This window comes from Ahaetulla prasina, chromosome 2 (genome assembly GCF_028640845.1).
Source record: "Ahaetulla prasina isolate Xishuangbanna chromosome 2, ASM2864084v1, whole genome shotgun sequence".
Classification (NCBI taxonomy): domain Eukaryota; kingdom Metazoa; phylum Chordata; class Lepidosauria; order Squamata; family Colubridae; genus Ahaetulla; species Ahaetulla prasina.
In genome coordinates, this window is record NC_080540.1 from 14,347,289 (window position 1) to 14,362,839 (window position 15,551).

Genomic DNA, 15,551 nt, shown 5'->3' on the forward strand with positions numbered 1-15,551 from the left:
AAGAAGTCCATTGTGGACAATGGGTTCACTTTACAGTTGTGTTCACTTAATGACCAAGAAGTCCTAAAATTAGGTGTGGTCATGTGATAACCCGCTTAATAAAGGCATGACTTACAACCACAATTCTAGGCTCAGTTACTGTTGTAAGTCAAGGATTAGGGATAGCCTGCTTTCCTTAGTCATCGTCTCATACTTTACACTCTTTGGTTTAAAGAGGAACCATAATCCGCTCTATGTCCTTAAATCCCTAGAGTGGCAATGGCCAAACCCTCCACCGACTCACTGGGAAATCGTTGGGCTGCCCCCAGTTGCCCCTGTTTGGAGGTGGAGGTGGTGGAGGCGGTGGCGGGCGGACAGCAGGGGAAGGTGACGGCACATCTTTGGCGCCCTCTGGGGGGCGCGTGTTTTCAGTCCAGGCTGTTTTCACAAGAGATTGTTCCTCTTTGGGAGTTCCAGCCTTCTTTGTCTCAGCGCCCGAGGACTGGCTTTCAGGACCAGAAGTTTCATCATTACTACAAAGAGATAAGAGAGAAGAGTAAAAACAAGAGCTTTGCGGATTATGTGCACACCGGGTCTGTCTACTTTAATGAAAAGAAGAAGTAGGGGTGAGATGATAGCAGTCTTCCAATATCTGAGGGGCTGCCACAAAGTGCGGAGGAGTGGGGTGGGGGGGTTTCAACCCATTCTCCAAAGCAGGGGTCTCCAACCTTGGCCACTTTAAGACTTGTGGACTTCAACTCCCAGCTTTGCTGGCTGAGGAATTCTGGGAGTTGAAGTCCACAAGTCTTAAAGTGGCCACGGTTGGAGACCCCCTGCTCCAAAGCACCTGAAGGCAGGACAAGAAGTAATGGAGGGAAACTAACCAAGGAGAGAAGTAACGAAGATACAGAAAGTCCTCACTTAAGAGACCATTTGAAGGTAGGACACTGAAAAAAGTGACTTATGACTGTTTTTCACACAGATGACCTTTGTAGCATCCTTATGGTCACGGGATTGATATTTGGAAGCCTGGTAACTGACTCAATATTTATGACGGTTGTAGTGTCCTGGGGTCATGTGATCACTTGTGACCTTCTGACAAGCAAAGTCAATGGGGTAGCCAGATTCACTTAACAACCGTGTCACTCATTTAGCAACAGCAGTGATTTACTTGACAAATGTGGCAAGAAAAGTCATAAACTCGGGCAAAGCTCACTTAACAAATTTCTGACATAATAATGTACTTTGGGCTCAATTGTGGTTGAGGAGTATCAAGTACAGGGAGAAATTTTCAGACAGTCAGGACAATTAATCAGTGGAACAGCTTGCCTTCAGAAGTTGTGAGTGGTCTTCACTGGAGGTTTTTAAGAAGAGACTTGGACAACTACTTGTCTGGAATTGTATAGGGTCTCTCCTGCTTGAGCAAGGGGTTGCGCTAAAAGACCTCCCTTCTCACTCTTGTTATTCTGCTATTCTGTTTGCAGTTGGGGTAACCAGCAATAAGATCTTTGACTCAAATATTCTGGAAATGCAGCCACCTGGAAACGATTTTCCTTGAATCTCACATGGCTGAGGGCTGCATCTTCGGAGTGTCACATATGAGCAGAGATATTTTTTAAAAAAACCTTCTTTCCTACAGAATTATTATTATTATTATTATTATTATTATTATTATTATTATTATTATTATTATTATTTATTTGATTTTTATACCACCCTTCTCCTGAAGGACTCAGGGCGGTGTACAGGCAAAGTAAAAACAAGCAATACAATATACAATTTAAAATGCAAATTAAAAAACTTATTTTATAATTGGCCTAAAAATTTAAAATATATAATAAACTAAAACCCCATTTAAAATTATTAATAGAAAATTTAAAATCAATAAAATTTAAGCCAGCCCCGCGAATGAAAAGATGTGTCTTCAGTTCACGGAAGGTCCAAGGTCAGGTATTTGGCGTAAACCCGGGGAAGCTCGTTCCAGAGTGTGGGAGCCCCACAGAGAAGGACCTTCCTGGGGCCGCCAGCCGACATTGCTTGGCGGACGGCACCTGAGGAGACCCTCTCTGTGAGAGCGCACGGGTCGGTGGGAGGCATGCGGTAACAGCAGGCGGTCCCGTAAGTACCCAGGCCCTAAGCCATGGAGCGCTTTAAAGGTCGTAACAAAACCTTAAAGTGCACTCGAGGCCACAGGTAGCCAGTGCAGTCTGCAGGAGCGGTGTTACGTGGGAGCTACGTAGCTCCCTCTATCACCGCGCAGCTGCATTCTGACTAACTGAAGCCTCCGAGTGCACCTCAAGGAGCCCCATGTAGAGAGCATTACAATAATCCAAGCGAGAGGTAACGAGCGCATGAGTGACTGTGCACAAGGCATCCCGATCAAGGAAGGGGCGCAACTGCCGAACCAGGCGAACCTGGTGGAAGGCCCTCCTGGAGACGGCCGTCAAATGATCTTCAAACGACAGCCGTTCATCCAGGAGGACACCTAAGTTAATTAATAGCCCAGAAGCCGAGTTCATGGGAAAACCCATGCAATCACTGCCCAATTCTTACCGGCTTTCGGTAATATCTTCATCGGACTCTTTCGCGTCTTCTTCATCACTGAATTTTAGCTTCTCAGTGTAGTCCACTTCTTCATGGGCTCCTGGTGAGAGAGGAGGGGAGAGATAAGGAGACTGAAATCCCAGCACCATCCCTGGAGGGCTGGAAAGAAATGGTTGCATAATCCAGCAACCATTATGTGATTCTTGCCATCAGTTTACCTGCCCAGCCCTCATCGTTTTCCTGGTCCAACTCATCAAATTCTTTTAGGTCGTCCTGCTTAAGGACGGGAGGACGGCTTACAGGTTCCGAGGTGCGCAACTGAGGTTGTGCGGGGCGAGGGCCTGGGAGCCGCTGGAACCTGAGAAGGAAAGAAACGGCAGGAGAGCTTAAACGCCACTTCGGCTTTCTCCTACTGGCTAACCAAGAGACATCTTAAACCCAGAGGAAAGATCAAAGAGCCAAAGAATATCAAAAAGTATCCGAGTCCAGTCCACGTAGTGAAGAGGCAACCCACATTCATTTCTAGTGCAGGAGCCACCAGACCATATTTTACCTCACACAGTAATATTTGCAGCCAAACTGTGAATAGAACTGTGAATTCTATCAAGTTAGAATTACCTGCGATACCCATTTAAGAGTTGGTTAATCAGCCGTGTAATTCTTTAACCTGAATGTGAATACTGGGAGTAAACTAAGAAATTAGAGAAGTGTGTTTTCTTAACTCAATTGTGTATTTTCCTAGGACGATGTGGCTGTCACATGAGCCCACAAAAGGGGCAACTCATTTAACAAAGTGCCCATAGATGGAACAAGTGGCCCTGGGCCCCCTCGGAGACACCCCTTTTCATTGTGGACCTCAATAGCGACGTATCCTTTCCACTTCTTTATTAGCAACCATATCTAGCTTTCTTCTGTTTAAAAGGTACAAACTCTATCATCATCATATCTTCATCATTCTTAACTATTCCGGAAATTTAAAGTTAAGTACTTCAATCAAAAGGTCTAAACAGTTTCAGAGTCCCTTTATTAGACCACAAATATGTCAAGCGTTTCACTTTTGCTAGAGGGCAGATATCCTCCTCAAGCCACATTCGTTGACCACTAATTCAATCCTCTTTACACATAATCCTTCCCAAATCTTGATTTACCTCTGTGCCTCTGCTGTGGGGTAGCGGTAAGGTCCCTGTGGCCCATACGGAGGTGGGAACGGGAGATATGGGGGATACATCTGCAATTGGGTAGAGAAGAAACTCATTACTGGAAAATTCCCCCGTCCCCCAAAGCTTTCTTATGAAGCAAAAAAGCTTCAGCATCTTCTTCCACAATATACTTACAAATGGCGGCATCATCCCCCGATAGGGAGGGAATTGAGGCGGGATGCTGGGCTGCATGCTGACACCAGCCCGTCCATCCTCAGGCACCAGCTCCCCGTCGGTGCCCCGCCCACCTCCATCCCGCCAGCTGGTTGCGTCTGCAAGAGATTTATCAGAGGAAGCAAATAAGTGCGGGAGAATGGGGAAAAGAGCCCCTTGAATGGTTTACCAAGAGGTAGATACCTCAGAAGCTACCGTTACTTACTTTGGGGGCGGAGGTTTGGTCCGGGCCCATACGACGCATCGGTAGTGTCCTTTTCTTTGCCAGCTTTGTCCTGGTCGCCAGCCGCCTGCAGGGTCGGAAATTCCTCGCGAGAGAATCGCGACAGTAGGCTTGATCCCTTTCCACCTTGACATCAGAGAAAGATGGTGGAGTGTCTCTTGGCAAGACTGCTCCATCTTGCAGAAAAAATGGGGATGCTTTAACTTGCATGAGTTGGGGTGGGGTTGGGGCAAAACTTACCATCTCCTTGTGCTCCATGGGTAACGCTGGCCTGTGCCCAGGACTTTACCCCGCTTGCTACCGTAGGGGGATTCTGAAAGAAGGGGACAGGATGAGAAATACTAACTAAAAACAAAATCTTGAGGGCTTCCAATTATCCAGGGATCTCCACAATGTAGGTAAACATAAATCCCAGTATCTAGATCAGAGTTCCCCAACCGTTTGCAGACCAGCGGAGCGGGGAGGAGGGGATAGTTCCGAGCAAGGGGTTGGCAAGCACGTGTACATGCGCAACACTATTTGCGCTAGTAGTGTGCACATGCGCCTGCTTCTCACGCAAATAGCACACACATGCTTACCAGTTCCCACAACCAGGTTGCAAACAACCTCACGGCCCACTAGTGGGCCATGGCCCAGAGGCTGGGGACCCTTGATCTAGATCATGTTTCCGTAAAATGTCAGTTTAATGGCGGCCATCAATTGCCACACACCAGCTAGCATGGGATTTTGAGAATTTAAGATTTATTGGTTGGGAAAAGCCGATCTAGTTCCTTCAAGACAATAAATTTTCTAAGATCATGGTTAAATGTAAAATGTACGTGCTTCAAAAAATTTCTAGAAAGCAGAAGGGTGAAAGTTAGAAGTGTCCAGGAGTTATTATTCAAGCATTCTTGCATCTTCCAATCGTTACTGAGAAACTCACAGGCACGAATGTTGTTTATGTTCACCTTAACAAAAGATTCAGGCTTATGAGCAACTCTTCATTCTTTGGGGCCTGCGCAGATCAGAAGCTTTTGTCTGGCAAATCATAGGCAAGCATTTACATATAACTAGGCACTAAAAGGTTTTTGATGGTATGAGGGCACAAAACAGGGTCATTACTGCTCAATGCTACACATGAATCAGGGTGCTATGATTTGTCCATATTGCTGCCACCTCCAGTATAAATTACTGCAACGTGTTCTACGTGGGGCTGCCTCTGAAGCATACTCAGCAGCTGCACTTGGGACTAAATGGAGCAGCTCATCTTCTGGCAGATAATACTTGGTGACATGCACACCGTGTGCAGGTACAGTTCTCTGCACTGTTTGCCAACAGGCTTCCAGGTCCAATACAAAGTACTGATGTTGAGTATATGAGGCTTATATAGACGCCCTGCGGATGATTCAGGAATCAGAAAGAGTGACAGGCTACGGAAAATACCTTCCTTCAAGTGGGTGCCTTTTGCTTCTGATCTTTTGGGCAGCAGATAATACAGCTTGTTCGGACAGCTTCGAGGAGTTAACTTTGTTTATTGTGTGCATAACCACAACAATAATTGTGGTTATGGGTTATGAATTTAACGCTAATCCACGAACTGATGACCTCCACAACAGAAAACAGTATGGGCCTTTTGCTGTGTGTTATCTTTACACATATTTGAAATGTGTGCTCCGTTTCAAAGCAAAACATTTGTTTTTAAACATCTCTCTTCATAGAGAAAGAGGAAAGAAGAAAGACGAAAAACCTCCCGGGAATTAGTGTTAACCACTTTTGTATTACAGGTAGTTCTTGATTTATGACAATGGAGCCCAAAATTTCTGTTGCCCCATTTTACCTTTCTTGCCTCAGTTGTTAAGTGAATCACTGCAGTTGGTAAATTAGTATAATCTGGTTGTTAAATAAATCTGGTTTCCCTGTTGAATTTGCTTCTCAGAAAATCACAAAAGGGGGATCACATGATCCCCATACACTGCAATTGTCATAAATATGAACCAGCTGCCAAGCATCTGAATTTTGCTCACATGACCATGTGGATGCTGGAAAGGTTGTAATTGTGCAAAATGGTCATGTCACTTTTTTCAGTGCCGCTGTAAATTTGAAGAGTCACTAAATGGATTGTTGTAAGTCGAGGACTACTTGTACTGCCAAGCAATTACATGGACTTGTTCATATAGTCATCAGAAACCAAGGTTACTTGAAAGATTCTACCTTTACCTGTCTTGAGATTTTTTTTCACGCATGGAACTACTCCTCACCATTGTTCTAGACTGATTAAAATCCACTTTTCTGAAATTCAGTGTGCAGTTTGGAAATTGCAATTCACAATGCGTTGGTAAACATGCGATGCTATACTATGCCATGCCAAGCCACACTTAATGTTATCCTTATTGGGATTAATATGGTTCGAAAATAAGCTAGTTTAAATTGGTACGATCATAATTTCCATCAGCCTGTCATTCAGTCGGAACAACATTTGCTTCCAATTTACACAATTTACTTCTAGAAATTGCCCCGCCTCCACAATGAGAATAGCATAATTTGGAGCTGACCACATAAACCATTTGCCAGGTTAGGTTCCTCAACCCAGGAATCTGCAAACTTGGCTCTTTTAAGACTTGTGGCCTTTAACTTCCAGAGTTCCTCAGCCAGCTTTGCTGCCTGAGGAACTCTGGGAGTTGAAGTCCACAAGTCTTAAAAGAGCCAAGTTTGCAGACCCCTGCCTCAATCGGTCAATTTGGTACATTCCTTGCATTGCATTACCTTTCCAATCAGTTATAGCAGAGCTATATTCATTTTTCTCACCATGGCACACGTATACATCTGAACTAGATTATGTTCTCTGTCATATATGTAGGTTTACACATAATTTATTTATTTTGTCATGGTTATGTAGTGTATGGAGATGGTGACCTTTTGAGACCTGTCTGCAACGAAATTTCATTTTTAATGTATGCTGATGAGTATATATTTAAAGGGACAATAAAGTTATTTTAAGTCTTCCCAGGGAAGGAAGGAAGAAGAGTAATTGCACAGTGGACCAGTGAATGATAAAAAGAGGGGCAGGCTGATATATCAAAGATGGACAGTGAGGAATAATTAGTAAGAGAGAACTGACTAAAGCTAGAAATCCCAGAATATTTTTTTTTTGCCAGATGTAGGTTACAACTAGATAGACACAAATGTCCAGAAAAAAGAGAGAGAGAGAGAAGGAGAGAGAGAGAGAGACACTGGCTGAATGCTTCCAGCCTCCCATTCTTGCACCAAATTTACCTCGGGGGCTGTTGGGGGTCGTTTCGGTGGGTTTGAGGCAGACGTCTGTGTAGCCGGCGGTGACTGCGATTCCGGCGGCTGAGCTGTCGAGGCATCGGTACTAGAGGCAGTGATAAAAAAAAAGTATAAGCTTGCAAATGCGCACAGAAACACCCCCCCCCCTTAATGACTTCATGTATTGCCCTACCTACCTCTTTGGGTCTGGCTGTTCCTGCTTGCTTGCCCATCCTGTCCCGTCTTTCGGCACTAGTGAGACGTTGGGGTCATTGCCTTTGTTCTCTGCTTTTAAGCTTGGCAGATTTGCAGGGGGTGGCATGCGTCGGGCAATGGCAACCTTACCGAGACTCTGCAAGCCATGGCGGGGGGTTACTGCAGGAAAGAGGATTTCAAAGGTTAAATGCTGCCCTGAGACATCTTTAAGCAACTGACTCTCCCGATTCACACCAATTGCCAACCGGACTTTTTGTCAAATCCCCGGTTAACCAGTTACGATAAGGGACAGCTGCTCAGGGCGCTGCGAGTACCATCAGAGCATCAGAGATAGAGCAAGTTCATCATGGCAGCTGCCTCCTCCTTTAAGAATGGGGCTGGGCAGAATCAAGCCTGATACACACTGGCCGTTTTTACCTGTGGGTTTCTGGATCTCTAAGGACTTGCCCTTGTACGTATCAAACAGGTTGAGCGACGAATACTTTTTTCCATCCTTCCCCTTTGCTGTTTGCCCCAAACGATCTGACATTGCGCTGTAAGGTCATTGAGTACGATGGTTCCTCCTGGCTCCCCGCGAAACGTGCCTATGTTGGACCAGGAAGGAGGAGACTAAGAGGAAGAAAACGCAGCCGTATTGGTTTTATCTTTCCCCGTCGATCAGCAGCTATTAAATTTAGTAGCCAGTTGACACAAGCAGAGCCGGCTTTAGGCTAAGGCCAAATTAACACTGGCTTAGGACACCGAAGCTTAAAAAGGGCACCGATGTTGCCCTTTCTTCGGAAATCATTCTGAAATGCAGATCTTCACATCGGCGGGAAATGATGCCATTAGTCAAATGTGGCTTAGGGGTGCCATATTCCTTTGTACTGGCACTGGATAAAACGCTTTTCCTAATACAACACTGAAGCTAGTCATGACGATGTCCCATTTTTCATATCCACTTGAGGGAAATATAATGAAATACCTTTATAGGATTGTCCATTTCACTGAACATGGCTTGGTGATATACAATCAACAATTAAAACAATGTCACAACTATCAAAACACTTTAAAAATGAATAGATTGTGAGAGAACATCCAATCCAAACACAATACAGGTAGTCCTCAACTCACGACCACAATCGACCTCAAAATTCCTGTTGCTAAGTAGACATTTGCTAAGTGTGTTTTGCCCCATTTTTACAACTTTTCTTGCCACAGCTGTTAAGTGAATCACTGCACTTACTAAATTAGTAATATGGTTGTTAAGCGAATTGGGTTTCCCCATTGGCCTTGTTTGTCAGAAGGTCACAAAAGGGGAATCATGTCTCCGGGAAAACTACAACTATCATAAATCTGAGTCAGTTGTCAACTATCCAAATGTAAATCACGTGGCCATGCTACAACAGTCATAAGTGTGAAAAATGGTCATAAGTCACTATTTTCAGTGCTGTTGTAACGTCAAACAGTCACCAAACAAACTGTTGTTAAGTCGAAGACTACCTGTTCAACCATCATATACGTTCCCCAACCCAAGGTTGTTGGAAGAACCATATTGCGAGGGCCACCTAAAAGACTAAAAAGGGTGGAGTTAACTCCTCCTGGGAAGGGAGAGATGATGGGAACCCCAGCAATAAAGGTACATTGTCTTGGTCCTGCCGGATGGGACCTGTAGGGCTTTAAAGGTCAGAACCAGCATCTTGAATTGCATCTGGCCGCATACCGGCAGCCAATGCAGCTCACAGAACATAGGTGTGACTTGTGCCGTCCTAAAGGCACAGCAACTGTGCAGCCACATTCTGCACTAGCTAGAGCTCCTGAACGCTCTTCAACGGCAGCCACACGTGTAGTTTGCATTACAGCAATCCACTCTGGAGGTGACCAGGGGGTGAGTGACTGTGAGCAGAGCCTCACGGTCCAGGAAAGAGTGAAATTGGTACACAACATAAAAGTTGCTCAAAGGCCCTCCTGGTCATGATTTGAGCAGGAGACACAAGTCTAGAAGGACCCCCCAGATTGCGCACTGGTCTGTCTGAGATAGCGCCAGCCCATCTAGTATCAAAGATGATGAAGTCCCAGATCCACAAAGACCGAAATCCCAGAGCCACTTAAGTCTTGCCATGGTTCAGAGGAACCCTGTTGCCCCAGATTCATCTCCCCGTAGCAGGGGGCAGCATCAGATGTTTTCATGGCAAGCAGGGCCAAGGCATGACCTGGCCATCACAGTGAAGTTACAGAGAGCTCTTTCAACTTCAGATTACCTTGCTAGTGTTCCAACAGAAAAACGAGATCAAATGTGTGACCACTGTCCCACGTCAGGTCCTGGATAACTTGGGACAAGGCCCTGGTTATTTATTATGGTGGCCATGAACTCCTTGAGCCACTTCAGACCCCACTTCCAGAAAAGGCAGATTTAAATCCCACAGGACTCTATCCCTAGAAAATTTCACTGCCAAATTCAAGACACAGTCAAGCAGTTCAGGCAGGGAAGTTGCTACCCAACTGGGAGTCTGGTACAGTAGTAACAGTCTCAACTGATCCCTAGAGCCCAACTTAAGGAACAGGATCTGACAGCCGGCAAGTTCAGGGGCACTGCAGAGCAATGCCCCTGAAAGCCATAAGAGATTCCCAGAGTGCAACTGGCAAACCCCAGATGCTGCCCTTGGATCTTGGCTGATGCCACACTCTCGACTCAGCCAGATCTTGGTAATACAGGTAGTTCTCAACTTACAAGCACAATGGAGCCCAACATTTCTGTTAAGTGAGACATTTGTGAATCATTGCAGTCGGTACGTTAGTATAACCTGGTTGTTAAGCGAAACTGGCTTCCCCATTGACTTTGCTTATCAGAAGGTCACAAAAGGGGATCACATGATGACCTCAGGACACAGCAACAGTCATAAATATAAACCAGTTGCCAAGCATCTGAATTTTGATCACGGGGATGCTGCAAAGGTCATAACTGAAAAACGTTCGTAAGTCACATTTTCAATGCCACTGTTCCTTTGGACGGTCACTAAGTGAACTGTTGTAAGCCGAGGACTACCTGTACAGATCAGATCAAATGGCGGATGAGGGAAACGATTAATGACCTGGTATTAAGCAACAGCTGAAAACCAGGGCCTCTGAATCAACTTGTAATCAACCTGTATTAACACAATTTTCTCCATGGAGAAGTGCACCCAGGTTGGCAAAACAAGCAACCAAGGAAGAGGCATGAGACTGACCAACAGCTCTAGTTATAAATGCCTTCTATCAGCTTGACCTACTGATTTTACAATTTAGCAATAACGAAATGTGTGTTAATTGCTTACTCATTTTGGCCATCAGGGTCAAACACTCAAGGGAGGAGGAATGCCATCCAATAAGGTGGCCCCTACATTTTCAATTGCATCAACTGATAGCAAATAAGAACAACAATAATGATATATGTAATCCTCGACTTACAATGTCAATTGGAACCAGAATTTCCATCACTAAAAAAATGTAGTCATAGAGGGCAACCATATTATTTAGCGATGGCAATCCCAGCAGTCTCAGTTGCTGTTAACATAGTCATCATGTGGGCAATACCTTGCTGGCTTCCCACAACCAAGTTAATGGGGAAGCTGGTAGGAAGTTGCATCAAATGGTCTGCAAGCAGGCAGGCAGGCAAGTGGCTGCTGGCAGGTAGAGAAGGGTGTGAAGGAATGTGCAAGGGTGCCTGACAAGGCTCAGGGGTGGTGTATGTGGGGAAGCCTTGGGGGTGGGGTGGGGGTGTGAGAATGGCAGAGGGGTTGTGGAAGGATACGCAGATGGAGGAGGCTTAGGTCAGTGATCTTCCCTGTTGGCTTCCCCAGCACTTCCTGGTCAATGAACTAATGATTTTAACCCAAGGACAACCAATGAACGAAGGCAAATATACGTGTCCCAGGATAACGTTGCAGGATCCAATCTGGGTCGGTCATCAGGACCAGAGATTTAGTCTTCTGAGCTTTTGGACTCGTGCTGGAGCCCATCCTCTCTTGAAGTTGCACATACAACTTCAACAAGCACCATACAAATCTCACACACAAAACAGCACACATTCTGCTAGATAGAAGTTCCCCGAGGATGGGCTCCAGCACGAGTCAGAAAGCTCAGAAGACAAAACCTCTGGTCCTGGTAACCAACACAGACTGGATCCTGCCATAACCAGTAATTTCTTGGGCATCCCATTCCCTACAAGGAATATGGGTGATCCACATATATGCCTTATCAATGAAAATTCCAGTCAAGATAATTTCACTTAAAGAATAAAGCAAGCATTGTTGTGTCTCACTAAAGTATCCCTAAGGTTCCAATTAAAAGCACAAGAATTGTAATAGTTTACATATATTTGAGTTTCACTGTGAACTATACAGCACTACTGGACTCTTTGCAGTTAAAGGCTTAACGTCTATGTCATTAATTATTAATTTCTCTTTCTCTTAGATTACTACGTTGTTGCTTTAAACTTCTAAATAACCCAAACAGCAAAACTTGTATATATGCAGAATTAGAAATACTTTTCGGGGATGGATTTAGGACAGAGATGAACAGTGTATAAGAGCTAGGGGCTGCAACTCAATCATCCAATTATTCTGGGATGCCACTAAGAAGGGCATCATGTATTTCTTCAGCCAATATTTTGGGGGGACAGAATTAGAGTACCAATGAGATTGGGCTTATTCCAAAAGACAAACCATTCTATTGTGGCTTTTAAACCTCTGCCAAACAAACAAGCAAGCAAACAGGTCTAAAAATACATTATTTTACTACAAAATTTCAGTGGTATCATTGTGGGATGCTAGATGACTGCATTCAGCCAATGGATTGCTCAACCCTTTTTTGGAAATTAATGGACTACATTTTCCCAAAGCATCAATTACCTAATTACTTAGCTATTTTTCTGTTTTTCTTCCTGAAGTACATGAATCGAACAAAGGAAATGGATTCGTGTCTTTTTGGTTCAGCACCACTGTGACACTTGCTCATAAAACCTCTGAGAAGAATCAGAACTGAAACTGATTTTGGAAGTCATCTAATCCAATCTTGCTAATGCTATAAACCCATCATTTTTTCATATGTAGTTGTACAAAGGGGCCTGGGAGATATTTATGAGCGTGATTGGAAAATTCTATTTACCTCTTGTGGGAAAAGCCAGATTTTACTTGAGAATTTGCAAGTTAACCAATTATCCTAGCTTGCATTCCACATTGGACTCTTTGCTATAGGCCAGTGGTCCCCAACCTTTTGGGCACCAGGGACTGGTTCCGTGGGAAACAAATTTTCCACAATCCGGTGTGTCTGCGTGTGTGAGAACGGACTAGTTTCATGCACTACCTAGATCCCGTGCATGCACAGACAAAGCTTCACTCACTTGCATGGCCCGGTTCCTAATGGTCCATGGACCGATGCTGATCCGTGGCCCCCTGTTATAGCCAATAAAATGTGTATTTATGAAATCTATATAGCCATTGCCCTAAAAAAAGTGAAGAAGTGGAATATGAGTGGGAATCAATTTATATTTCTAGAAACTGCAATTGTCTCAGTTTAGCCTACAGACTGGACTAAATATTCCCCAGAAGTATAACTTGCTACCTTAAAGAGAGGAAAAAACCTATCCTTGATCATCTAGGTGTGATGGATAACACATGATTCATAAACAAAAATCAATTCATGATTATCAATCCTGCTCCCTAACCTTTGAAGTAGTTCTATCAGAGGTTTACTACCCAGAATACTGTAGTTACTGTATTCAGATAAGAACAATAATGATTTATAAGTTAAACAATTATTATACCTGGTAACATTCTTGCCTTCTGATACTTTATTACAATATTTTCCACTGTGGTGGAAGATACTAAGAAAATGAAATACACAGCTGTGCAATTGTCAAATTCAATTGCTTATTTGCTAATAACTAATTAAAATGATTAAGTGCTTGTAAATAAACTTTTACTGGCATCCCAAGGCCATTTCAAAATTATCCCACGGTTCTCCTGGTTGCGATCCATAAATTCTCATTCTGTAAATCTCTTTTAACATTACTATCATGTTAGCAATGATGCCTTTACACAAAATATTTGGAGAATCTAATTTCTTCACTGAGAGAGATAGAAAATCATGTATGATAATATATGCATGGAATCGTCATTTTAGAGTACATTATTACTCAATATGTAATTATCAGGATTTCTCCAACTAGACAATGGTTCGGTATTTAAGTGAGGTTCCATGTATAGAAATTCATGTAAACTCCAAATACTGAAGATCTGATACAAATGATTAATATTTCATTTAGTACCTAATTAAATAGTACCTCCTGATACATATAAAGATATTTAATCTCAACACAGAATATTCTCAATCCCATTCTTTGTTTTAAATCAACTACGTGAATCCTGGCTTCTATAAACAGCTCTACATTACAAAAAACCAAAATTAAATATTTAAATCTGCATTTAGATTTATCATTTACTAACCTTTAAAAACTAAAATTACATCAGAAAAACAGTCGTCCAACCCATCTATTCCATAAGAGTCTAGCAATTGAGATGCAACCAAGTAAATTTTTTGTACCATATTTGATTGGAAAGTATTTTAGGCATTGCCTTGCCTATAATGCTGCATGACACAGTGGCTTAGCACAGGAGTCCCCAATCCCTGGCCCATGAACCGGCACTGGTCTGTGCCATGCCAGAAACTGGTCCGCACAAACAAGCAAAGCCCCATCCGCGGGATGTAGGCAGCACGCAAAACCATGCCCCCTCTGGTCCATGGGAAAAACTCTCACAACAGAAGCGGTCCCTGGTGCTCAAAAGGTTGCAGGCCACTGGTCCAGCACAATACCCAAACCCAGCAAATATCTCTGTGTCTATAGTTTGTCTTATGATAATAAAGGTAATTTGCCTTACAAATATATGATTAATCATGTACTTTGTACAATGTTTGCATTTTTTATTTTTATTTATTTTTGTCACAACAGTATACACAAACAAATGTCATAGATAAAACAGCATATCTTGAAGAATATATATATAGATATAATTAAAATTATGCATCAACTATATTAATTGGATAGAATTAAGGGAACAATAGGACAGGAACTGTAGGCACATTTGTGCTCTTATGCACGCTCCTTACAGTCCTCTCAGGAATAGGGTGAGGTCAATAGTAGACAGTTTTTGGTTGAAGATTTTGGGATTTTGAGTAGAGACTATGGAGCCAGGTAATGAGTTCCAAGCATTAACAACTGTTACAGAAGTCATATTTTCTGCAATCAAGTTTGAAGCGATTGACATTTAGCTTGAATCTATTTTTTGCTCTTGTAATATTGCAATTGAAGCTGAAGTAGTCTTTTATAGGAAGGATATTGCAATAGATGATTTTGTGTGTTAAACACAGGTCATGTTGAAGTCGACGGAGTTGTAAGTTTTCTAATCCCAGGATTTCAAGTCTGTCAGTATAAGGTATTTTGTTGTTTCGGAGGAGTGAAGAACTCTTCTAGTGAAATATTTCTGGACTCGTTCTATTGTGTTTATGTCAGAGATGTGGTATGGGTTCCAGACGGATGAGCTGTATTCAAGAATAGGTCTGGCAAATGTTTTTATAGATGAAATATTTCATCTATACATATGTCCTCTTCTAAAATTCATTTAATTTTTCTGCAATTTATATGCTGCTCAGTTGCTTTTTTTAGTCAGCAACATAAATTTAAAAAGATAAAAACTAATAAAATTGATGACATTTATACTGTATTTCCTCAAATGATTTTCTCCTCTATTGTCATAAATTAAATCAACCTAGAATTTGGCACAACTATTTTTATTTATCTGTATCAATTCCATATGTTCATTTTAAACAACAAAACTAAAGGTGTTGTATATAAGCACGTATAAACATAATTTAAGAAAAAAAAATACAAGCAATACTGATTTGCAGTTATCCTATCCCTAACACACACTATTGGAGGTAGCAAAGCACAAGTA

The 15,551-nt window shown here is 42.8% G+C and overlaps 1 protein-coding gene across 7 annotated transcripts in view; it reads right to left on the reverse strand.

The window, feature by feature from the left end:
- The window catches only part of PRRC2A (proline rich coiled-coil 2A), a 52,741-nt gene that overhangs the window by 26,262 nt on the left and 10,928 nt on the right, over nt 1-15,551 (reverse strand). For 5 of the 7 annotated variants that reach the window (XM_058168590.1, XM_058168593.1, XM_058168592.1 and 2 more), the window contains exons 2-11: nt 7,999-8,165; nt 7,563-7,740; nt 7,372-7,471; nt 4,360-4,432; nt 4,102-4,245; nt 3,858-3,994; nt 3,672-3,751; nt 2,742-2,881; nt 2,533-2,623; nt 284-512 (exon numbers count right to left, since the gene is read on the reverse strand). In XM_058168590.1, coding sequence (XP_058024573.1) covers nt 284-512; nt 2,533-2,623; nt 2,742-2,881; nt 3,672-3,751; nt 3,858-3,994; nt 4,102-4,245; nt 4,360-4,432; nt 7,372-7,471; nt 7,563-7,740; nt 7,999-8,110 — 1,284 coding nt within the window. In that variant the 5' untranslated portion in view covers nt 8,111-8,165. Of the gene's footprint in view, nt 1-283; nt 513-2,532; nt 2,624-2,741; nt 2,882-3,671; nt 3,752-3,857; nt 3,995-4,101; nt 4,246-4,359; nt 4,433-7,371; nt 7,472-7,562; nt 7,741-7,998; nt 8,191-15,551 lie in introns of all 7 variants that reach the window. The other 2 variants (XM_058168591.1, XM_058168594.1) reach the window with 2 other exon arrangements.